The sequence below is a fragment of the Triticum aestivum genome, chromosome 4A (genome assembly GCF_018294505.1).
Source record: "Triticum aestivum cultivar Chinese Spring chromosome 4A, IWGSC CS RefSeq v2.1, whole genome shotgun sequence".
Lineage (NCBI taxonomy): Eukaryota > Viridiplantae > Streptophyta > Magnoliopsida > Poales > Poaceae > Triticum > Triticum aestivum.
The window spans coordinates 606,925,977-606,951,024 of NC_057803.1; the positions used below are offsets into that span (position 1 = coordinate 606,925,977).

Consider the following 25,048-nt stretch of genomic DNA (forward strand, 5'->3'; position numbering starts at 1 on the left):
GGCCTTAGGTTTCACTAGAGGCTTATCGTGAAAGAAACCATACGGTGACTAAACAAATTACTGTCGAGCAATTGATAGAAAAGCGCAAAGTTATGATGATATCCAAGGCAATGATCATGAATATAGGCATCACGTCCGTGTCAAGTAGACCGAAACGATTCTGCATCTACTATTATTACTCCACACATGGACGACTATCCAACATGCATCTAGAGTATTAAGTTTCTAAGAATGGAGTAAAGCCTTAAGTAAGATGGCATGATGTAGAGGGATAAACTCAAGCAATATGATGAAAACCACATCTATTTACCCTTGATGGCAACAATACAATACGTGCCTCGCTACCCCTACTATGTCACTCGGTGAGGACACCGCAATATTGAACCCAAAACTAAGCACCTCTCCCATTGCAAGAAGACCAATCTAGTTGGCCAAACAAAACTGATAATTCGAATAGAAATACAAAGATATCAAATCATGCATATAACAATATAGAAGAGACTCAAATAATATTCATAGATAATCTGATCATAAACCCACAATTCATCGGATCTCGACAAACACACCACAAAAGAATATTACATCGGATAGAACTCCAGTAACATCGTGGGGAACATGGTATTCAAGATCATAGAGAGAGAAGAAGTCATCTAGCTACTAGCTATGGACCCGTAGGACTGTAGTAAACTACGCACGCTTCATCGGAAGGGTAATAGAGTTGATGTAGATGCCCTCCGTGATCGAATCCCCCGCCGGCAGGGTGCCGGAAAAAGGCCCCAAGATGGGATCTCATGGGAACAGAGGCTTGCGGTGGCAGAGAAGTATTTTGGTGGACGCTTATGGTCGTTTGGGAATTTATAGAGCGAAAATTAGGGTTGGAGGAGTCCCGGGGGGGCCACAAGGCAGGGGGCGCTCCCCCGGGGGTGCGCCCTAAGGGCATGTGGAGTCCTCGAGACTCTTCTGGCTCCCTCTCCATGCCTCGTGGATGTCTTCTGGTCCAAGAAAAATCATCGCGAAATTTTTATTCCGTATGGATTCCGTTTGATATTCCTTTTCTGTAAAATTCAAAAATAAGGATAAAACAGAAAATGGCACTGGGTTCTAGGATAATAGGTTAGTCCCAAAACTAATATGAAATAGCATATTAATGCATATAAAACATCCAAACTATATAATATTGTAGCATGGAACAATAAAAAATTACAGATACGTTGGAGACATATCAGCCACTTGTGCCAATTGTCTTCCTTGAACGACATAAATGGAATCAGCATAAGCCTGATGAGCCATCGCTATCGGACCCTATGTTGAGGACCCTCTCGACCGATCGTAATGTTCTACAAGACGACGTGGTACGTAGATCAAAAGAAGGTCAACAAAGTTATAGGGGCAAGGTTGTACATGGTTATAATTTCGTCCTTCAGTTTCCGGCCGATAAAATTGTTCTGCCATTTAATGAGGTGATCCATGGAAATATCTTCTATGTGAGTGCACTCTCCCTGGAGTTAATAAGGCTTTGGGCTTAAGAATTCAAGTTCATCACTAGCGCTTGTTGCTATCAAGAACCAAATTTCAAATCCTCCCATATGTCTAGCTACTTTGCCATGGCCGTCATAAACGACTTTTTGAAGAGAAGTTAATATTTGCGAAATTATAGCAAGATCATGAAGTGGTCCGAGGAAATGGAGAAGGACATTGACATAGGGGAATTATTAAGTGAGCCTGAGCGCATCCAAAAGGTTTTGGCTAAAATCATCAACAGGGAGGTTGTAAATGAGGATGGAAAGTTCCACTGCCAGCTAGAGTCGGATGAAGGACTTCTCCGAGTTGAAGACACATTTCAGTAATCGATTGCCAGTGGCTAGCCAAGTCGATATAGACAATTTCCAAAACAACTTCAGAAACTACTGATTATGTGTTGAGACATGCATGTTTGTTTCCCCGCACTTTTTATACTCACTGCTTTGCTTCACTATTATTCTTATTTATTATGGCGATGTTGTAATATATACTGTATGCATGCATGTGCATGATTGTTTAAATGCTAAGACAACATTCTATGTTTGTATTGCAATGTGATGATCAAGTGGAAAATACTGTAACTGCATCATTAAAATGCTACCATGGCAGGAAACAATGTTGTCGTGCCACCAATTCTTCTATAGTCCTAGACCACTACCAGTGGCTGGCGCCAAGAGTGCCTGCCACTGTTGATACGAACAATAGTGGCGGGCAGAGAGAATAGTTGTGGCGGGCAATAATTCCCGTCCGCCTACCACTCATGCATGCCGTAGTAGCAGTGGTGGGAGGTCAGTGGCGGGTGGCCCCGATAGCCTTGCCTACCACCGCTAGGCAATCGCGTACTAGTGCATATATGGTTTAGCGGACTTAGGCCGCTTTCATGCCTATGCGACACATTTTAGAGGATGTTGCCATGCTACATGAAACTTTGCATGAGATTCATTTGAAGAAAACTGACGGAGGCTTCTTCAAAGTGGATTTTGAGAAGGCTTATCATAATGTTAAGTGGCCATTTTTGCAGCAAGCTTTGCTTGTGAAGGGTTTTGATACAACCAGGAGGAAGCCGGTCAAATCCTTCGTACAAGCGGTCAGTGTCTGAATCAAGGTAAACGATGATGTAGGTCAACTTTTCCAGACACAAAAGGGACTGCGACAGGGGGATTGGATGTTTCCTATCATGTTCAATGTCGTTGCAGATATGTTGGTAATCCTAATTGGTAGAGCCAAATAGGTCTGCCATGTAGGAGGGCTCATCCCACATCTCATGGATGAGGGTGTGTCCATACTATAATATCCTAAGTATCCAATTATTTTCATGGAGCATGGCATGGAAAAACTAGAAATATGAAGTTCGCTTTATGTCTCTTCGAACAATTATCCAAGCTGAAAATAAATTTGCATAACAGTGATTTTTTTGCTTTGGGAGCGGTAAGGAGGAACAGGAAACCTATAGTTAATTATTCGGCTGTGGACTTGGATCCCTACCTTTTCCTAAGGACCCCAATTCATCACCGAAAGTTGACCAACAAAGAATGGAAGTGCATTAAAGATTGATCGGAGAGAAAGCTAAGTTGTTGGAAAGACAAACTTATATATTATGGGGGTCGGCTTACTCCTATTAATTATTTTCTTACAAGCATGCCAATACTCCTATATATTATCCTTCTTTCATGTACCCGCCGGGGTATGGAAAATGTTGGACTTTTATCGATCAAGATTTTTTTTGGCAAAGTGACGAGAACAAAACTAAGTACAGATAGGCTAAGTGGGACATAATTTGTAGACCAGAAGACCAAGGGGGTTTGGGTATTGAGAATCTAAAAGTAAAGAGCAAGTGCCTACTTAGTAAATGGTTATACTGGCTTTCAGTATAGGCGGATGGGTTGTGGATACAGTTATTACATAACAAATAATTGCATTTCAAAACTCTAGCACAAGTTACGGTGCAATCGAATGATTTTCCTTTTTTTGTAGGGGTTGACGAAGACAAATGTAGCTTTCTTTAATCTCTATATCTACTACTTAAAAAGAACATAAGGTTCCATTTCACGTTTATTCCCACCACCTCTTCGTCTAGCCTTCCATGTATATGATAATCAATCATCTTATTTATTATCTTCTGAACAAAGTCCACTTTAATTTACTTACCAAACTTCTAATCAAAATATAAGGCAATCCATGGTCGGCATTTGATGAACATTTATTTACACAATCCCATTATTAGTGACAGGTAAATCACAAGCTCATGTACTAGAATATTTATACCCCATTGCAACGTACGGGCATTGTTCTAGTAAAAGTAAATTTATTGTTGGTGATGGACGTACTACTAGATTCTTAAAGGATACTTGGATGGAGGAGACACCTCTAGCCCCCAAGTACCCAACATTTTATAATATTGTACAGCATAAAGACACATTTATGTTTACAATACTAGGTTATGTTCCCTTAAACATTAATTTCAGACGGGTACTAGCAGGGGGGCGATGGGATAGACGGCTACATTTAGTGTACAGGTTGATGGAGGTCAACCGGTCTAATACAATTCGATGGAAACATTTGGTTTCAGGCGTATTCCTAGCCAAATTTATGTATGTCGACTAATATTGAACCCATCCCTAGGTCGCTCCTTATTTGAAAAATTAAGGTGCCTTTAAATGTGAACTTGGCGAAATGTAGATGTGAGGGTCTGATGTTGTTTTTGTGACCAGGAGGAGACGATTCAACTTTTGTTTGTCAAATGCCTTAGCCAGGTTATTGTGGTGAACAATACTTGTATCCTCTAATGTTTTTCCACCTAGTAGTATCTTCAATTTGTTTGTTATAACTGGTCAAATGGGTGGAGTCTAATAGAACGACACGGATTCGCGTACGAGTTTGTGCATTACGTTCGATTATTTGGAACTGTCGGAAAGACGTTGTTTTCAACCGAACCAAAATCCCAAACATTTTGTAGGTTATCAACCGGCCGTACGCGGTCACTACTCGGTTGTGTGGAAGTCAGGGAGCTTAGAGTATCTTCAGCCGTTCGGCTGCTCAGGATGTCGAAAAAGAGCCGCCTGGGGCCGAACCGGCGTTTGCTTGACGCGTGGGGGCGGTTGCATTCCCAGTCGACGCCCTCCAGATCGTCACCAAAATCGCACGAACTCGACGATATTTCATAGAATTTGTACATACTCGGCAATCTGGCACAAACTCGACGATATTTGATAGAAATTTGAACAAAAATCAAATAAACATGCAAACTACACCTAGAGCTACGCCTAGTCCTACTACGCCGCGGCTGCCGCCCGCCATCTACATGCCGAGGAGCATGTAGAAACGGTTGTAGTCGCTGTCGTCGTCGTCACGCGCCCCGCCAGAGCCGCCGCCGTCCCAACTGAACCCCTGGCTAGGGTCGCCGACGCGCGGTCGGGGGTTGGACGGCCCGGCTTCGCCCTCCTCGTCGCTGTCGAGGACGATGATGCGACCCTTCTCGCGTCCGCGACGCCGGGCCTAGAGCTCCGCGTATGCCCGGCGTTGGCGGAGCACCTTCTCGCAGATGTAGTCCTCCCTCGCCCACTTGAGGGCGGCCTCGTCGTCGGGAGCCACCATGTCCGCATGCTCCGGCTTCACGGGGAGCAGCCCTGGCTCGGGTTTCGGCCGGACCAGGCGGAGAGAGCGCGGGGAGGAGCGGCCGCCCTTGTTGATGACGAGGGCACCGCTGCGGGTGCGGCGGCGAAGCGGCGTCTCCTCCTCCGGCTCGGGCTTGACGGAGCGGAGCGCCGGCGAGCCGGAGCCCGACGAGGAGGACATCTCCGGCTCCACTCGTGGAGATGGCGGCGGCCAAAGCCGTTCGTTGCCGTGGCGTCACCGGGGTACCTCTCAGCCATTGCTTGTCGGGGGGGGGGGAGTGTTGCTTTGTGTGGTGCTATGAGACGAGGTGTGGCGACTGTGGCGTTCACTGGCGGGGAGATCGGCTTTTATAGCCGAAGCGGGGCGGTGAGAGCCTGCATGCCGGGCGACGTGAGGCGGGAGCGGGCAGGACGTGCATCGGTGGTGCCTTCACTACAGCCGCCCGTGAGGCATCAATGGAGGCTGACCGGGGCGGCAGCACAGCAGCCTTGGCCAGCCTTGGCATTGATTCCCATGGAAACCGAGGACGACGAAGCGGCGTCTCGCTGACTCGGCGGACCCACCCCCATTCGCGCCAAACCGCGTCCCCCGGCGCCCCCAGGCGCCCCAGCGCGTCGGGTTCGACTTGGATCTGCCGGCGCCACTCTCGGCCCAAAGCAGTGAAAAAAGGGCTGCTGGGGACATGATTAGGCCGTTTTTTGGGCGCTAACAGCAAAAAAATGCCTAGGGGGGCCTGTTGGCCTGTTGGGGCACGGCTGGAGATGCTCTTATAGTCTTTGATGGCACGGACTAGTTATAACCGATTTGGTTAACGATTCAATAATAAGATTGGTGTTTCTTCATCGTGTCCTATTTTTGCTGGTCGTGGCATTTTGCTTTATGATTTGCTATTGCATACGTACCTGAGATGAGTTTCATACTTTGTTGCTATATTATTTAATAAAATGGATGTGTACATGGCTCAATACAGAGGCCAGGAGTAATACTCCTTTTCGAAAAAACTCTCAAAGAGTATCACTTATTATAAATCATACCTACACATTCTAATGACGACAGCGTTTGAGATCAACAAAGCTTCTTCGTGTCTTTGAAGAAAATCATGCGAGGAACCAAACAAGATCTCTACTGCGGCAACCAACAACACCACAGCTTGGCACACTTGCATGGCACTCCAAAGAAGCCACAACTTGGCTCCCGGAATAATTCATCGAGGTTTGGGTGGCATGCAGGCGGCGCGATCGAAGGGATACGGTGGCGGATTCTGCTGGTGGGCGCTGGCGAATGCAGCCAGGCCCCGGCCGAGGCTCGACCCCATCCTAGAACTCAACTCGTTAATGTGATTTGGCCTGTACGATGGCTGCTAGCCTGCTGCTGACTCGATTCAATTCGTCCCTGTCCAGTCCTACTACTGATTGTGCCCAGCCCAGGCAGCCTGCTGTTAGAGGGAGAGGGAGAGGGAGAGGGAGAGGGAGAGGGAGATAGCAGCCGGATAAAACCGGATGGGAGTTCATTTGGTCGTTTCCTGGCCTGCCCATGCCTTCTGTCTCCCTCAATTTACATTTCTCCCATCATTTCTTCCCACCCATCACCTTCTTGTTCTTTGCATCTATCCAGCTCCAGCCATCCATATATTGATGGCCCGGATACATCACATATGTATTATACATATAGTATGATATATGCCCTGCCTCGCTTCAAATTCCTCTCCTCCTCTGCATACATACCTACCTACATCTGTCCTGTCTGCCTGTTATATATCACTCCTTAATTCTTCTGATGTTTGCATCTTCTTCCAAATTTTTACTTACCATGTTTGCTAGATGCTGGTCTGATTGCATCGCCATGACAAAAGACGAAGAAGGACCCTCTTAGCCGGCGAACGTTTAGATGGCAGTTTTAGTTGTATGGGGGTAGTAGTTTCTTCAGAACAGCATGATATTTTCTCCAGAGAAAGACATTCTCCTTCTAAAACTGTCACTATTTGATCTCGCATCACAGCTAAAACTATCAGGAAAGTGTCACCCCCTTCCCAGCTGACGTTCGCGAGATAACATTACCGCAAAAGAAAACACATAGAAAGTAGCAGTAGAAGATGCCTTGCTTGGTTGAATGGAATGGAATCTGTTGTTCTTGGTTGATTCTTCTCCCACCGGCCAGGATGGAGCGGTGCATCTTGCTATGTCACTCCTACATGTACATAGACGAGTAGAGTAGGCAGCAAGTGGAAGAGAAGAGATGCAACGGCAGTTGGCAGGCGACCGATATCCAGTCACCACCCTCCCTACCTTGTCCGTCGTGCCACTGCCATACCAACTATCCTATGTGGAGTAGACAATAGAAAAGTCGGGCACAGATGATACGACAAAACAGAAACAGATGCATGACAAGCCAAGCACCACCCCACGACAAACCATGAGCTCATGACCTCGGCTCATGGCTCATGGCAGTGAGTGCCAAGGTTGCAAGGACGACGACGACGACGATGACTCGGTCTTAGGAAATTATCATCTAGGAAATTCATCCATGCTTCTTGGTACGCGCGTACGTGCTATCACTAGATCAACCAATTAAGCTGTAATAATAACATTCGATCGACGGACGACGTTTCTCTTTTCTCAGTCTCAGCAGCTAAGCTGAATCAATGGCTAATGGGAGGAGCAATACAGATTAGAGCAGAGCAGAGAGCTCCATCCTCTGTCTGGTAGGTTCAATCCTTCATGTCATGGCTGGCTGGAGGGCGAGCTGGCCCTGCTGCTGCTGGACGATCCACGAGGAGAAGACCTCGAGGGTCTTCATGTCCGCCCGGTAGTGCTTCTGCGTGAAGTCCAGCAGCGACCGCCACGTGAAGTCCGGGTAGGCGCGCGGGTTGGAGGCGTCCACCAGCGTCCCCGGCGGCGCCACCACCTTGTCCATCTCCGGGCAGAGGAAGAAGGCCAGCGACTTCCTGGGGACCCTGCTGTTCACGACTGCGCGGTGGAGGCAGCTCTTGTACCTCCCGTTCGAGAGCGCCATGAAGGTGTCGCCGATGTTGACGACGAAGGCGTCGGCGCGGGGTCGGATGGACCGCCACCGGCCCTCCGTGTGCACCTGCAGGCCGCCGACGTTGTCCTGGTGGAGGATGGTCAGCGACGTCGGGTCGCAATGCGGGCCCGTGCCCAGCGTCTCCAACGGCCGCTGGCACGGCGGGTAGTAGTTGAGGCGCATGATGGAGTCGTTGCCCTCGAAGAAGCGCCGGTAGTGGGCACGGCCGACCCCGAGGCTCTCCCCGAGCACCTCCATGATCTCCAGCGACAGACGGCTCATCTCCGAGCAGTAGCGCGCGTACACCTCCCTGTAAAAATCCAATGGTTTCTTCGTCGTTAGCTTTTTTAGTTCGGCCGTCGATACAAAGATGCTCTGCTTCCATGGCATCAGTGGTAAGGGTGCTTACCCGAGGCGGCGGTGGTCCTCGCCGAGGGTGGCGACGATGTAGTCGACGACGAGGGCGGGGTCGGACGGGCAGGACCGGAAGGAGAGGGTCTCCTTCCACGGCAGCTTGGAGGCGAACCGGCCGGTGAAGCTGCTGGCGTAGCCGCAGGACTCGCCGGGGCGGCGCAGGGCGCGCTGCTTCTCCGGGAGGGGCATGGTGAAGAAGTTGTCCACGCAGCGGTGCGCGTCCGCCAGCAGCTCGGCGTCGATGCCGTGGTTGACGACCTGGAAGAAGCCGTGCCGCTCGCAGGCCTCGCCCACGAGGCGCGTCACCTCGGCCGCCGCAGCGGCGTCGCCGGAGAGCATGCCGCCGATGTTGATGAGGGGCACGTGCAGCTCCTCGGCGGCGTCCGGGGTCGGGCTCTCGCCCTCGGGCCAGATGAACTGCGAGGGGATGTCCGACCGCCCGCTCAGCACCGCCGCGTCGAACACCGGCCGCACCATGATCGACTGGACCAAGAACCGGAGTATGCTAGGCCAGAGAAGAAACGATGGAGAGTGCAGTGCCGACTCGAGCTCACTGGAGTGAGGAGGAGGAGGAGGAGGAGGAGAGGATGGTGTCTGCCTCCCTCGCACCCTCGCTGCCCTTTTATACACGGCCGCGGCTTCGGTCTCCTCTGCTTTCTCTCTGCATCTCTCTCTCTCTCTCTCTCTCTCTCTCTCTCTCTCTCTCTCTCTCTCTCTCTCTCTCTCTCTCTCTCTCTCTCTCTCTCTCTCTCTCTCTCTGTGTGTGTGTGTGTGTGTGTGTGTGTGTGTGTGCACATTTTTCTCTGCTTTTGTTTTGGTGAGAGGGAGGGCGCCACACGCAAACAGCAGCACGCAGTGTGCCGGAATATCGCTCTCTGCCACATTCATCTTCATCTCTACCCACCAACACACCAAAAGTAACTAGTGTAGTGCTATTTCGGCACAGTGAAACATGTGGGGGGCTCTGTGCAACTTTTGTTTTAGGATGCTCCTTCCTACATTGTTTCCACTATTTTCGCGCAGCGACGTGGGCTAAACAAACGTTTTCAGTTCTTATTTACGTCCATTTTACCTGGTTGTATGGATCAGTCGGTGCAGAGGCCCAGGGATATCCACCTTTTGCCAAAGATTATGTCCTGTATTTTTTGCACATCTAAATTAAACATAAATGTTGCTATTGTACGTCTCAGACATTTTAATAGCTCTAGGGAAAATAATAAGTATTTTTTCCCATGAAAATAAATATGAATATAATTTAGTCGGCCGTTTAACATTACGTCCTTGGGGTGTATTCCCGGACACACTTTTTGTTCTCGGATTGGTCCGGACCAGTCCACAGACACTGATGCAGGAGCCAGCCACCAAACCATCTCCCCTAAATGTCCATCTATGCCTTTGCATGTCGCGGTTGAGCGGAGACAGGCGAGTCGAGCCTGACGTGGTGTCTTTTGGTTGGCTAGACGGAGGTCCAGACTCCTCCAAAGTCGTTCCCCTCCTCCCCTCAAGTTTGCTTCTAGTTTGCCAGAATTTGAATGTTCTGAAAAGTCCGACCTTTAAAGACATAATTGGATGGTAAAGAATGTGGGGACTCCCGCAAAGAATATTTATAGACGATTTGAGGGTCCGTGTTAAAGATGCCCCAACGTTGCAACTTTATTGGGATGTTGGAGGTATTGCTCTTCCTACTTTATTGGGATGTTGGAGGTATTGCTCTTCCTAGGTCATGAAAAAGTCTTTCTGGGCCTAGTATATAACATTGTTAATTAGCATACATTTATCGTAACAAAACAACATTTCCACATTTCCAGGAGAAGCATAACCCTCTGTTGTGTTGTCAAACCCTAGTCGTGGAACGCTGCGTATAATGTTGCAGCTAAGACTCTAAATAACGTCTGCAGAAAAGGTAATCTGTTTATTTTTCTCTGCTGACCGTGAACCAACAGTTGACTAATCGGTGCACGTACATATATGGCTAAACAAGTGGAGATCAATCCAGATAGCTCGGAGATGTCATCCCTGGTCATTTCGAAGCACCCCTTTTGAATCTTTTATTATCCTGCCTCTACTTTGTTTTTTGTATGACTTCTTGCCCATCACCTTTTCTATTTACTCCTTAATAAAAATATGGCAGGAAAATGAGCCCATTATGTACTTGATAGCCTTAACACTTTTGTCCTTCGAAGCTGCCTTTACATTCTTTTGTCTTTGTGCCGGAATATTGGATAGCCAAAACTTCCCCAAATTCGTCTCTACCCACCAACAAAACAAAATATATTTTTTCAGAAACTATATAGTGTAGTGATATTTCCGAACAGTGAAACATATGCAGGTTCTGTACATCCTTTTCTTTCAGTATGTTCCTACATTGTTTTCACTATTTTCAGGCAGCGACCCGGATCTTAACAAATATCTTCAGTTTTTCTACAATTTTTTTATGGCTGGATGTATGCATCCGTCTATGCAGACCGAGGGATATCCACCTATTTTAGAAGGAGAAAAAAACTTTCTTCTACTGTTGCACCAGAATGGACCGGTTAGCAAACCTTTCAGTTTGTTTTTAGATATATAATCCTAACATAATTGTGGTATGGTACCTGAGATTAACTTGTTTATCTTGAAATTTGCTCAGCTCTAGTGAAAATGATAAGAGTAACACTACATCCACGGACAGAATATTACGCACCTTACGCATGAACTGCCGTGGGAAATTTTGAATATAACTTAACCAACCTACAATATGATGTGGTTATGTTGCAACTTACTTTGGATGTTGAAGGTGTTGCTGCTCCTAGATCACCAAAACTCTATCTGGACCTAGTAGATAACATTGTTAACTACCAGCATATATTTGAACGAACATTCTATCCTTATTTTTTGGAGATGCACAATCACCGTCTTTGTTGACAATTAAACACTCGTCGTGGAATGCTACGTATGAAGGCCCAACTAATATTAAAACGTCTCTAGAAAATGTCCTCTTTCCCCCCTGTGATGACCATATATAAGCCAACAGTTGACTAATTGGTACATGTAGATATATGGCTAAACAAGTGCAGGTCAATCTAGGTAGCTAGGAGATCTCATCCCTGTCCATTGTACACACTTTTTGAATCTTTTATCCTGCCTCTAGTTTGTTTATTGTATGACTTCTTGGTCATCACCTTTTCTATGTACTCCTTAATAAAAATATGGTAGGAAAAGGTACACATTATATACTTGATAGCCTTAACAGTTTTGGTCTTTGAAACTGCCTTTACTTTATTTTCCCTTTGACTTCGAGCTCACCAATTGTTCTATCTTTTTTCTCTATAGAACTTGGCAGAGATAATTAAGGTGATATTATCTCTTGTTCACATTTTTTGTCCTTTCAGCTAGCTATCACTACTTTGTTTTCTCTTTGACTTGGGGATGCCACCTTTTCTATCTTGTTTTGTATACATAATTAGGGCAGAGGTGTACACTGAATTAAATTTTTTGTATAATTTTAAGCTAGCACTATTCTCTTTTCTCATTGATTTTTTGCTTACCGCCTTTTCTATCTTAATTTTTATAGACAATATGAGAGATAAAACTAACATGTACTAAATCGAATCCATTTTTTCATTCTAGCTTCTAAGCTAAAGTACCTTGTTTTCTCTCTGGCATTGAGCTTGCCACTTTTCCTATCTTATGCTGTATACAAAAACATGAAAGAGAAAACTAAGATGTATGCTAATTACATACTCCCTCTGTAAACTAATATAAAAGTGTTTAGATCTCTACTTTAGTGACTAAACGCTCTTATATTAGTTTACGGAGGGGTACTTTTTATTTGATAATTTATAGTTTAAGCTACCTTTTCTGTGTTGGAAAAAAGTGTTTATGAAATATGAACCAATACTTACAATTAGTGGCGAGGAGTTTTGTAATAATAGGTGCTGGCTCTAGGCACCAAACTACACCTTCTACACCACCCTTACAGATTTGAGCTATACTATGAGAAAAAATAGTTATAGGAAAAAGAATTATTAACAAAATTGGATGGCGCATGACCTTAAACATTTTTTTATAACCGGTACATGGATTCCACGATGAGGCCGTCGGGAAGTAATACGGCGCTAAGGGACATCGACGTCATCAACACCAACCGGAGCAAGCGTTGGACTTACACATGGGGTACCTTTTCCATCACCGAGCCCCCTAGACCACATGAGGATCAAATGTGCCCATGACACGCCAGGTCTGCACAGCTCTCTCAATAACCGGCAACACGAGGCCGGCACCTCGACATCTTTCGATCCCAGATGGCCGTTCTGTTGCACGCATCACCAAAGTAGGCAGAGAGCACACCAGCCAGAGACCAGATATCAATCCTGTTGAGCACAGCTTCCCGACAACCAGGGAAAGAAACCCCGACACCCGAAGTTTTCTAACTGCCGGAGAATGCCACAACGCCGCCTTAACTGCATGCTTTGGCACCACCACCAGCGTATCCAAAACTGAGGTGTCAGATCCGGATCATTGGACCTCGGCACCATTCCGCACCCCCCCCCCCCTCCCCAGGCAAGAGAGAAGGAGAATGGCCTTGCCATCATTTCTTGGGTCGCCACCCCCGCTTGCCTGCATAGGTGAGATGCGGCCGCCACTAGTCATGTAGCTTCGTCGACGGCTGCCACCATGCACCTCTCGAGGCGAAGACTCTGACACCATTTGCAAATGGGTTTGCCCATCGGCATGTCCTTGTGGTGGCAACAAAAGTGAGAAAGGACGGTGGTCGTGGAGGTGTTATCGCTCGGGCTGCCCCCTAAGAGCGACGTGGGCCACATTGGAATCATCTACCTTTATTTTTTTTTTATCATTGTATTCTTTACTCTGTAAAGCATTTTAGGAGAGTGTCTTCCCTGGCATCTCCATCCAGATGCACATAAATTTTTTTGACAATGTTTCATAGGTCCAAAGTTCAAAAAGTTAACAGCACCACGTCAGGGAGCTCCCTCCTTTCCCTTTCGCCAAAAAGAACAAGAGCTCTTTAACTTAAAAGATCGAGTGCGCAATCTAAAATGGCATCAATTGGCTTAATGTAAGCTAGTACGGATCTACTGTCATGATTGCATCAACAAAGCCCCGATCAAGTTTGTCTTTCATGTGTGTTGTTGGTTGGCTACAAAACAAAATGTCAAGGATTAAAAATGTTGCGCCCATAGGTTGAGAGCAGTAGATCTCGGAATCAGAAGATTACAAATAAGAAATGTCGCCACCGTTCGAACGGTTTTGGCGCCACGCAGCGCCTACTACCCCCCTGCTAGGCATACTTAACGCAGCTCCGTCGACGGAGAAGACGACGCACCACTCTAGCTCTAGCTCGTACGATCACACATACTTAATCTCCCATGCTTAATTCTTCCTTCCTGTTCCTGTCAGGACATGCATGTGGCGATTTGATTAGTTAGGTTCTAACTAATCAGGATCACAACAGCACAAAGCTAGCTAGACGCCAAGCTAATCGATCTAGCTCGTTCTCTTGATCTCATATATGCAAAGATTGCATTGTGCTACCGTGCTTTGTTTCCTGCCCATACATACATGACTAAACAACACTAACATAATCATCCAAAAGAAAAATTAAATTTTAATTTATTGTCTGAATAAGGCATGTAGATGGGACATATATACATACAAAAGAAAGTACAGCTCTTGGAGCTGCATGCCTTGTTGTTTTGTGCTAGCTCCAGCTCCTCGAACACAATACAAACTGATGTCACCACTGACGGCATATGCATTATGACTATTATTTTACTACACTTAATTCCCTGGTGATGAGGAGGACGATGATGATGTTCTTGTCGGGTTAACTAGCACGATCTACTTGCATATTTTGATCTGTGCTAGTTAGCTACATATCATTTTTGATCCGTATAGTTAGCCAGTAGAATCAAATTAAGGTATCGATCGTCTCATCCAATGGCAAGTTTGCATGTGTGTGTGTGTGTATGTGTGTGTGTGTGTGTGTGTGTGTGTGTGTGTGTGTGTGTGTGTGTGTGTGTGTGTGTGTGTGTGTGTGTGTGGTTTGGCTCTTTGTGGTAACTAAACTATCAGTGTAACCTTATCTTGATCTGCTTGATTAATTACGTAAGTAATCATATCGATTGGCACATCTCAATAGTTATACGATATAATGGAAAGCTGAGTCTATCTATCTACACTTACCACGCGCCAGCTGCAGATCGGCCAATCTCAAGAAGCGCATAATAATAGGGATGGATAGCAATAATACAGTACAATATCTTGACACATAGGCATCACTGGCAGGTGATTGAGGGTCTGCGTTCGATTCCACAACGGCACCATGAACAAGACAAACGAACAACGGTAAATATGCTGGGCACATTAATACATAGGAACAAACAAATGTCCCCGGCAACTGATGTACATCTACGGATGTAGTACTATATATATTGTGAAAGGCAAGGAATTATATTCATCTTAATCCTATAACTAGAAAGCAGACTTCTCTTTTCCCTTTATGATCTTTTTTTTCAGGAAACCAACAGGACAGTCTGATGTGCCAGTTGATAATAATAAGAAGATCTGGAAGATGAAGATACCGCTTAAGAATAAAATCTTCGCATGGTATCTTCGTCGTGGAGTCATTCTTACTAAACATAACCTTATTAAGAGGAATTGGCATGAAAGTGCCCAATGTGTTTTTTGTCACCACGATGAGACAGTAAAGCATTTATTTTTCCAATGCAAATTGGTTCGTTCTATATGGTCAATCATCCAAATAGCTTCTGACTTGTATCCTCCTTGTAGTGTTGCTAATGTATTTGGCAACTGGCTACATGGGATTGATCACAGGTTTAGAACCCTTCTCAGGGTGGGAGCGCTTGCCGTTATTTGGTCGCTTTGGCACTGTAGAAATGATAAGGTTTTTAACGATAAAAGTACTTCTCTTATGCAGGTTATCTACAGATGTACCGGGACTCTTCATTTATGGTCCTCTCTACAACGTGTGGAGAATCGAGACCTGTTTTATGGAGGTGTGTACACAATTGGAGGCTACGGCGAGGGATACTTTTACCCAACATGGGTGGGAGCATGATCTTAGGATTGGCCCACCTCCGCTTTAGGCGTTATACGGATACTGCATGTTTTCCTTATATTTCGCCTTTTTATTATTTCTCATTTGAATGAGAGGATTTTGTTTGGCTGTGTGCATCTTAGCTATGCAGAGGCCGGGTGTAATGCTTAAATCTTTTAAGTAATAAAGCGCCCCTTTTTGAAAAAGGAAACCAACAGGAGCTCCCCTTATTCATTAAGAAGGAAGCAATGTCTCATCAACACCATGATTAGTTTCAGAAAGATGAGCGGCAAAAAACTTAAAGGATAAGCTGACTAGCTACTCCCAAATTGAGAAACAATGGAAGTCATCTGACAAACCCCACGGGGATGCATTTAGTTAACAATCATCTTTCAAAAGGAAAAAATAGAAATGGTGGTAGCTTTGCATAAATTTGGTGTGTATTTGGTGAATCATTTTCCAATTTATCATAGTAAAAAGTATATATTCCTAATATCACTGCAGGTGAGATTATAATTCAAGTTAGGGGTTCGAGTTGGTAATTTTGCCAGTGTAGGGTTTCTTTGTGCTCCTAGAGATTGGGAGGCGGTCTACGTGCTATTCCCTCCGTCCGGAAATACTTGTCGATACAACCATTTCTAAGACAAGTATTTCCGGACGGAGGGAGTACATGTTATAACCGGTAGAAGATTGAGGAGGCACAAGATAACGATCTAGTGTTCTCAACTGAAATGATAGGCCTTGTCAATGCAGGTACAAGGAGCAGCGATGAGGGGAGTGGGAACAGAGACAATAGAGGAAGGGTATACTTCATTGGTACCGATAATTCAATGGTGGAGTGACACATGATGGACATGCATGGTGGCTGTGACGTCAGAGAGGAAGTGCACATAAGTGAAAAAGTTTATTAGGATGAGTCAAATGATCGGGAGGGAGGGATAAGACTGGTATTTATGTTTGCGAATTGTGATAACCGAAACCAAATACAATGAAGCACAATGGAATTTCGCCTTATGGTGTAAGGCCCCACCTTGGTGTTTTATTATTGACAAAAACCACATACTACAATTAGACGCACAGACACATGCACATCACCTCAAAGGCACACACAACACACATTAAAGTATGGTGTCGCGGAGATTCGAGATTGGCGAAGTCACCATAGACACCTACTCATAAATGTCAGCTCACACTATAAGACTATTCTGTCATAACAAGACACACATAACATTAAACCAACAGTTAATCTCTGTGGACCTAACAATATAATTGCACGACTAACCATCCAATCCCAAGTTAATTAGGCACCTTTTCAGGTGTTTGATATTTTCAGACAAATATGCGTTATTACCTAACTGGTGGTCGAACCATGCATGCATGCATATAGCGTGTGCCAGGTGTGTCAGGAGTCGTGTGTTTTTTTGCCGAGGAACAAAGCACATATCTAATCATGAGATCACTTCGGCCATTCTGTCTTCCGAACAAACATAAAATATCTAGTTCCAGCTTGAATTGGTATGGGAAACGGTCACCGTTTTAAGCATGAGCTGATGATTCCAGCTTAAGTAGGCCAGCCAGATAAACCCCCGATCTGATCCTTGCACCTATATCGACCAGTCGGGCGTAGGTACACGTCCATATGCATTGCGGGCTGCAAGAAAGTGGGACGTCTAGCTAGCAGCTAACTTAATATTTAGTGGGACATGACTTATTTTCTGAATGTTCAGGTGGTGAATCTTTTCTTGATTTCTGTCAGAAAATCTCCAGAACCACATGTTTATGTCCAGATATCCCTATGACGATCCACAATCAAGTCATGTCTATGAATGTGAATGTTGCTTGCTTGCTAATGCGAAAATGCTAGACTTACGAACAGATGCTACGTAACTTACGTAAATTGCTGAAGCGCTAATCAACCCACCCCCCCCCCCCCCCTCTCTGATTTCTAGGGTGGGCCCGTGCCCTCAACTAATGTCTAATCAATAACTGCCAAATCAGCAGTTATATAGGATACGTAAGACTCCCTACGTAGGTGTAGCATTGCTCTTGCTAATGTATATAACACAAGCTTACCAAATTAATTAGGCAAGTGTAGCTCATTTCTATGTATATGCATGCATGGCATGGCTAGCTACGGAGATAGGCCCAACAACACAATCCCTTATCAACGATCCTTGACAACTACACGCGATTTGGCCCATGTCTAATCTATTCGGCACCGGTACCGTGTATATGTGGCTATGTGCGCGAGTAGGTGTTAGGTCCTGGCTAGCTAGGAGACCAGGTTGTGTGGTTGTGGTGCGTGTAAAGCATGCATGCAAACTAAAAGTCCAAAGCTAGATAGGGATGGAGCATACATCCAAATCGAGATCGAGCAACGTATATTCTACCGCTTACACGCCTAGCACCGTAGCACGAGTCGTGTTCTATATGCAAACGCAGCAGGCAACAACCATGTGTAGAGTACAAAAGTTAATCGTGACGACTAATTGAAACAACAAACAAGTAACGACACTGGTTGGTTGGTACGTTCGGCGTGCATGCTTGCCAAACCAACGGCTATATATGCGGGCAGGCATTGCATGCATGCCCTGCTTCGACATATCGACCGAATATATGTGTGTAGGCAGGCACTAGTCGATGGCGTGCGTGCATGCATGCATGCAAGAAGGAAGAAAACATTAAACACGTGTACTACGTAGCAGCTAGTTTGTTAGGGCACGTGTCAATTTTGACCAGATTTTATTGGGAAAAGGAGGTGATGCATACAACCATTTTATTAATTATTCACAAAGTCATTACAAGGTAATACATAGTAAATCTGAAATCTTCATCTTAGCAACACCTGTCGCTACTCCTATCCCCGTGATGAAGGGGTGCCGAATGTCCGAGTCTAATACCAAACATGCATTGCACCAACACTTAACATTTAATGCCGGATGCCCCCATTCAAGCCACAATACCCGGTCTGGGTAACACACCGGTCCGGCACACTTTCAGTGGGCACCACATGCTCATACTGCAAGGGCCGTCAACATCGTCTTCCACCGATCCATCTTCAGAGCAAGTACAGATGCATCGACCTTGCTAGGCCAGCCGTCAACGCCGCCATGTCGCCTAACAGGCCCACCGCCCTGAGCTCGTTCATCCAGCTGCATCCTTCGTCGAGATCCAACTGCACCATGTCATTAATACTCGTCGTCATGGACGCGGTAGATACAACGCCACTCCTTCTGCCAACCTTCATAACATCGCCACAGCTGGAGCTACGCGGAGCCCACCACCCATAGCATCTCTCGCCCGAACATCTGAGCTTCCCAAGACGGCACCTCCATGGAGGTTACCACGCGCAAGACGCCGCCGCCGTCCAATCCAGACTGAATTTTGGACTTTCGTCCGGGAGGGGTTCGGATGTGGATAGGAGGGACCTTGGCTTCGCCTCCAGGGAGGGTAACAACGTCGAGGGAGGCCGCCGATGCCGGCCCGGACTAGCCGACCAAAGTTTCCTCCGGTCCCCAACCTATACCACCAAACCTCCGTCTGTTCCGGATCCGGCAGCAAGCCACGAACCGAGACCAGCAGAGATGCAAGTGCCATGGGGCTCAACCCACCAGGAAGGAGGATCGAGAAGAACAGCGTCGTAGATCTCCAGACGCCGGATCCAACGATTCGACGAGGCCGGCGGCGAAGACCACCACCCTGCGCCGGCGACAGCGTCCAAGCGCCAGATCCAGATGGATCCGGCTTGAACATGGCGGCGCACGCGACCATCCGATCTGAAGACCACGTAGCCGCCACCTCGCCGCGAACTCGCATCCAAAGCGCAGTCGCCGCACCGCGCCGCCGCCGCCAAGATCCTCGCCCGCCGTGCTGCCGAACCCCGCGCCAGTCCGACGCCTCTTCGAGATCTGGCCGTCCCGCGCCACCTGAAACGCTCGAAATTGGAGAAGCCCCGCCCCCGCCCTGCCAGCCAAGCTTTGCATGGCGTCGCTGCGGACGGCGGCGAGGAGGGGAGGTGGGCGGCCGGGGTCGAGAAACGGCGGCTAGGGTTTTCCCCGGGTCGCCCACGGGGGCGACACGAGGGGGTCAAGGGAGGAGTACAAGTCGTCTGAGATCTGCGAAGATGACAATTTTGGCCAGATGAGGTGAAACAAGACCAACCGAAACCATGCAATGCGATGGGTGCACTGCATGGAGCACCACGTATGTACTACGTACGTATACTTAACTTCACATACGTGCAATCTTACCGGTAGCTTCTCCGCCAAAAACAATATCTTACCAGTAGGTTTTTTTTTTCGAGTATCTTAGCAGAAGCTTAATTACGACTAATAATCATCACAGAACGCGTATTTTACAGGGATGGGGTGGTGGGCCCATGGCCACCACAAAAAATTTGCAAAACTTATTTTACTAATGCATTTCATATGTATATCTAGTACTCCCTCCGTTCCTAAATATTTGTCTTTTTAAACATTTCAACAAGTGACTACATACGAAGCAAAATGAGTGAATCTACACTCACAAATATGTCTACATACATCCGTATGTTGTAACCATTTGAAATGTTTAGAAAGACAATATTTAGAAACGGAGGGAGTACATTACTAACTGTTTGTATTGTGTTTTGACAAAACAATGCTACCCTTGGTAACGTTGTCCCCGCGCTAGGTTAAATTCTAGGTCCGCCACTACTTCAACATGATTTATTTTTTACACGGTTGAGGAAAAAAAAAAGTTCCCCAGCCGCACAAGGCACAACACGCGTCCCCTACCACGTACATGTGCTAGCATCAAACATGGCCCACTTGCCATCGAGACACTGGCATGCGCCAGCCTCTTAATTTGTACTATGTGTGTGCCTCTGGAGCTAGCTAGGTACGTAGCCCAGTGTTGTCAAAAGAAAAAAAAATTGGTACTCAGGTTCCGGTAAGCTCCAAAGTACTTGGTGTGGATTGTGGAATGAGACAAGCGTTTGTGTCATTACAAAAATCCATGGCTTGTCCTTTCATCTCCAGCAAGCCGTGAGCACTGGGACGCTGGGGATCGAGTGAGCTAATTGTATAAGCATATTAATTAAGCTGAGTGAGCTAATTTGCAGGGGCTGTCGGTGTGCACTCCCCAAATTGAGGATGATTAATTATCTAACGGTTTTGATCAGCCAGCTAGATGCATGAGGACGTGGGCTGATCCGGTCGGTATATACAGGAGAGATCAACACATACGGAATTTCCCAGACTTGGTCTTTATATGTGTGCCTAGCTGCCTGTCGGTCATGTCCAACTGGATCAGCATCATGCACCTTGTAATACAACTGGATTGAACTGTATATATTTACTTCCTAGCTACAAATAAAATACTCCATGTGTACCGAATTGATTGGTTAAGTTTCAGAAGGCTTTTTAGTGAAAAGGAGAGGAAAACAAAGTTTAAGCTGGCACTATTAGAAAAAGGCCTACTAATGGCGCACCGGTTTTGCCTACTAATGGCGCACCGGTTTTGCCTACTAATGGCGCACTACCGGTGCGCCATTAATATCACGCCACTAGAATTTTTTACTAAGTGCGCCATTAGTATGTAACACTATGCGCCATTAGTATGCCTCCCGGAGGGCCATATGTAACCATCTGCTTTGTCATACTAATGACGCACTTTGTCTTGATGCGCCATTAGTATCCTTTGGCATACTAATGGCGCATCTTGTGGTGATGCGCCATTAGTATGAATATTTGTTTTTTTTTTACTTTTTTGATTTTTGCACAGGTTACAAAATATATTATTTGACAGAATATAGACAGTAGCACACAGTAACAGCAGATTCATCGAATACAATAGAAGATTAGTCTCCGAATACAATTCATCATATTAGTCTCCGAATACAATTCATCATATTAGTCTCCGAATTCAAAAGACCGAACAAAGATAAAACATTATAAGTCTCGAGACCGCAAGTATCGAGTTTGTCTTCACATTACAAGTCGATATCAATCATCTAAACTACCATCACATAGAAGAGAGCTGTGGTCATCATGATGAGCATCATCGCGATCAAATTGGTCTTCATCCGGTTCCTCCAACGCTCCCTTCTCTCTCCCGCTAGATAGCGGGCGTATCTAGATTCCTCCTCCACCCTAGTGGTGTACCCTTTGTAACTGTTACCGCTGAAACGGTGAACCTGTCTCCGACACTCCTCCCAGTCGTCGTAGACTCCGGAAACCTTACCCTTGTACACGACATACGACGGCATCTCTATGCACAAGCCAAACAACAGACAATACATACATAAGCAATATATAAGTATGCAACAAAAGGATCGGAAGAGAAAAGCAAGACATTAATAGCACGATTCATGGTCCTACTAATAAATAACATCGATTACATCTAAGTTGAACGACTGTCCAAACCAAAGAGACATACAATTCATTAAAGTTTAATTACAACATGAGCCAATCAATGTTTCAGAACTACACATCACTACTTTCGACTCGACTCATGGACAGGAGCGTGGATGAAGCCGCCGTCTGTCGTGATGGTCATGAAATCGCGGGCGTTGTCAGCCTGCATTTGTAGCATTCCGTCTATCTCAATGTTAGACGGTTGATATCTGAGGAAGAACTGCCCCGAGGTATGAAGGACATCTTGATGGATGATGTCCGCAAACTCCGACTGGATGCGAAAGAATTCTTGTTTGATGTCCGCGTCCTGGATTGCCAACAAGCTCGCGGCCCAATCTTTGAGATTATTTGGCAGCAGAAGGTGATGATGGTCCCTTACGATCGCCCGCATCTGATGGAGGGCGTAGTAGGCATCCTTCTGACCGCCAGGCGGCTGCTTGACGCAGCAGAACGTCGTATTGTGGGTGAACACGTGCTTGCCGTACTTACGAACTGCCCTGATGAAGGTGCCTCCAGATTTGGCGTAGCCAGGGAGAACATCATCAAGAACTTTCTTGATATTTGTGTAGTCTATCTTGGAGTTACGGTTCGGATCGAAATACGTGGCCATGGAATATTTCGGGCTTAAGAGGATGAGTGTGCAACGTGTGTCACTGCACAGAACACGGAATGTTAGAAAAAAAAGAACGATCGAAATCTAAGAAATCATATGTTACGGGGCGGTTAAGGGATAACTTACTCTGGAAAGTAAGGCACAAGGAAGTTATCCTTATCTGGGTTTGCCAGAATGACGTCTTCGAGGTGTGAACTCGCGACTTGGCGGTCCCCAGCGCTGCTCAAGAGCTTGGCACGCATGTAGAAGGGGTCGACGATCACGATGTCCGGGGTCTTGTCTCTAATGATCCGCATCTCCATACTCAGCGAAAACAGCCGAACGAAGGTGTAGTGCAGCGGATGAAGGTTGAACATAGCAAAGATGTCATCAAACCGCATGACGATCGTACCCCCGATGGCGCCATCCACAAAGCCCTTGCCCTCTGGCACCTTGGCCACGAAAACCGGGTATGCCACATCAATCTCTCTGAGACGCCGCTTCTCCAAAGAAAGAACACTGTCGTGCAGACTCCGCATAGCACCAGTTGCAGCATTGAGCATATTTGTCGGTAGCATCGCCCTACCCGCCACATGCACCCTCCTCGAGATATCCTTAGGTGAAGGTGGCCCGTCCTGAGCACGGATCGTACTCGGTGCCGGCTGGCTCGCACCGGCGGCCTTTTTACTCAGCTGTTTCCGGCCCTTCTTCTTGATCTGCTGTAATGGGACCGAGTTCTGCTCACAGACCGCCTTCTTGAGCGTGTTGGGGCTGATAATATTTGGCACCTCCGCTATCTTAGCCTCGGTGAAGGCGGCAGCTGGAGGCATCTCCTGAGAACTGAACGCCAGACGACGCCTATTGCAATTGGGTTTCTCCGCCGTACCAGCTAGATCACGGTCGTCTTGTTTGGGTTCTTGAGAAGGAGGCCCGCCGAACTCGTCACTGTACCCATGTTCGGCAAAGTACTTATCAACGTTGGTAAATGTACCATCGTCGTTGTCGTCGTCGTCCGAATCCTGTGCCATATGCATGTCCGGATCCTGTGCCATAGGGATGTCCGGCATGTCCGGTAGTGTTGCGGCGTTCTTGCCATGGCTTGGCGCCGGCACGACTGGCGGTCTTGTCTGTGGGGTGGTGTCCCCCGCCCCCAAACGAATCTGGCTCTTCGGCCAAAGTAGGGGCCAGCTTACGCAGGCGCTGAGGGTCATCTCATCTTCTTCGTCGGCCCCAGCGGGTCGAATCGGAGGTAACAGCTCGTCGCAGCCTAGCAGCACCCGAACCACTTCAACCCTATACATTGTGCGTGGCATCGGATTACCGTGGAACACGGGGTTGCCCGGTTGAATGATTCTGCCCTTGGCGACATCGACCAACTCGCCGCCCACGAAGTGCAGGAGAGTGCAAGGAACGTTGGCGGTGCCCTGCGAAAACATGTAGGGCGTCAGGGATGCCCAGTCAAAGGCAAGGAGATGAAGTCCTCGGCCGAGAGGCTTAGTTACCGTGATGCCGTCGAGCTCGGCTAATGTCGAGGCACCGCCAACGGCGGGCGTGCAACTGACGGAGGGGCCGCTTGCTGGCGAGGTGCTGGCCGGCATATACCCGGGTGCATTAAGCTCCAATGCCGGCGTCGGAGACACCAATACCGCCGCAGCCGGAGACACCAATGGCGCCGCCGCCGTAGACACCAATACCGCCGCCGCCGGAGACACCAATGGCGCCGCCTGCGCATTGTGTGAGTTGCTGGCTGTGAAGCTGGGAATCGGGGGCGGCCCCTGTTGGCCACCCGCAATCCACGTCGTTATCCCATGAATCAAGGTAGGCATAATGCCGGTAAGCGTCGATCCCAGTTGTTGTTGCACTTGCTCTTGGACCATCTCCGGAATCCGCGCCACTTGCGCCTTGAGTGCTTCAACCTCGCGCGACTGGCTTTCCGAGCTGGTCTTTTTCTCCTTTCGCCCACCAGCGCCATAGTATGACGACCATTTTGTGGACAAGCCTTTGCCGGCCACACGACCAGCTGACGTCGGCTTATTGAGCTTATCCCTGTTTTTCATTACGTTCAATGCCCTATTCAAAGAGGTGTCGAAAGGGGAGCTCTGAGACGACCCCGCGCTACTGCTTTCTTTGTCCTGCGGAGCCACCTTCGATGTCCCATGAACACGGTTTTCGAAGACCTGGGATCTTTATCTAGCTGGCGATACGTTGTGTCATCCATGCACCTTACGCATCCACAAAATCCGTGGACTACCTGCCCCGCGAGATATTCGTAACCAAGATAGTCGTGCACCGTCGTGAGCAGTGCGGCTCTCATAGGGAAATATTCTTTCTCTGCGGCGTCCCACGTATTGGCTGGCATTTTTCACAGCGTGTCTAGCTCCTCTTTCAGCAGCCCCAGATACAGATTGATGTCGTTCCCTGGTTGTTTCG

At 47.1% G+C, this 25,048-nt stretch overlaps 1 protein-coding gene across 1 annotated transcript; it reads right to left on the reverse strand.

The window, feature by feature from the left end:
- Positions 1–7,629: 7,629 nt before the first annotated feature.
- On the reverse strand, positions 7,630–9,149 carry LOC543327 (gibberellin 20 oxidase 1-A-like). The gene is made up of 2 exons (NM_001405787.1): positions 8,567–9,149; positions 7,630–8,467 (listed from the first exon to the last, which is right to left on the reverse strand). The coding sequence occupies exons 1-2, from the start codon at positions 9,046–9,048 to the stop codon at positions 7,852–7,854; spliced, it is 1,098 nt and encodes a 365-aa protein (NP_001392716.1). The 5' UTR covers positions 9,049–9,149; the 3' UTR covers positions 7,630–7,851.
- Between the last annotated feature and the right edge of the window lie 15,899 nt (positions 9,150–25,048).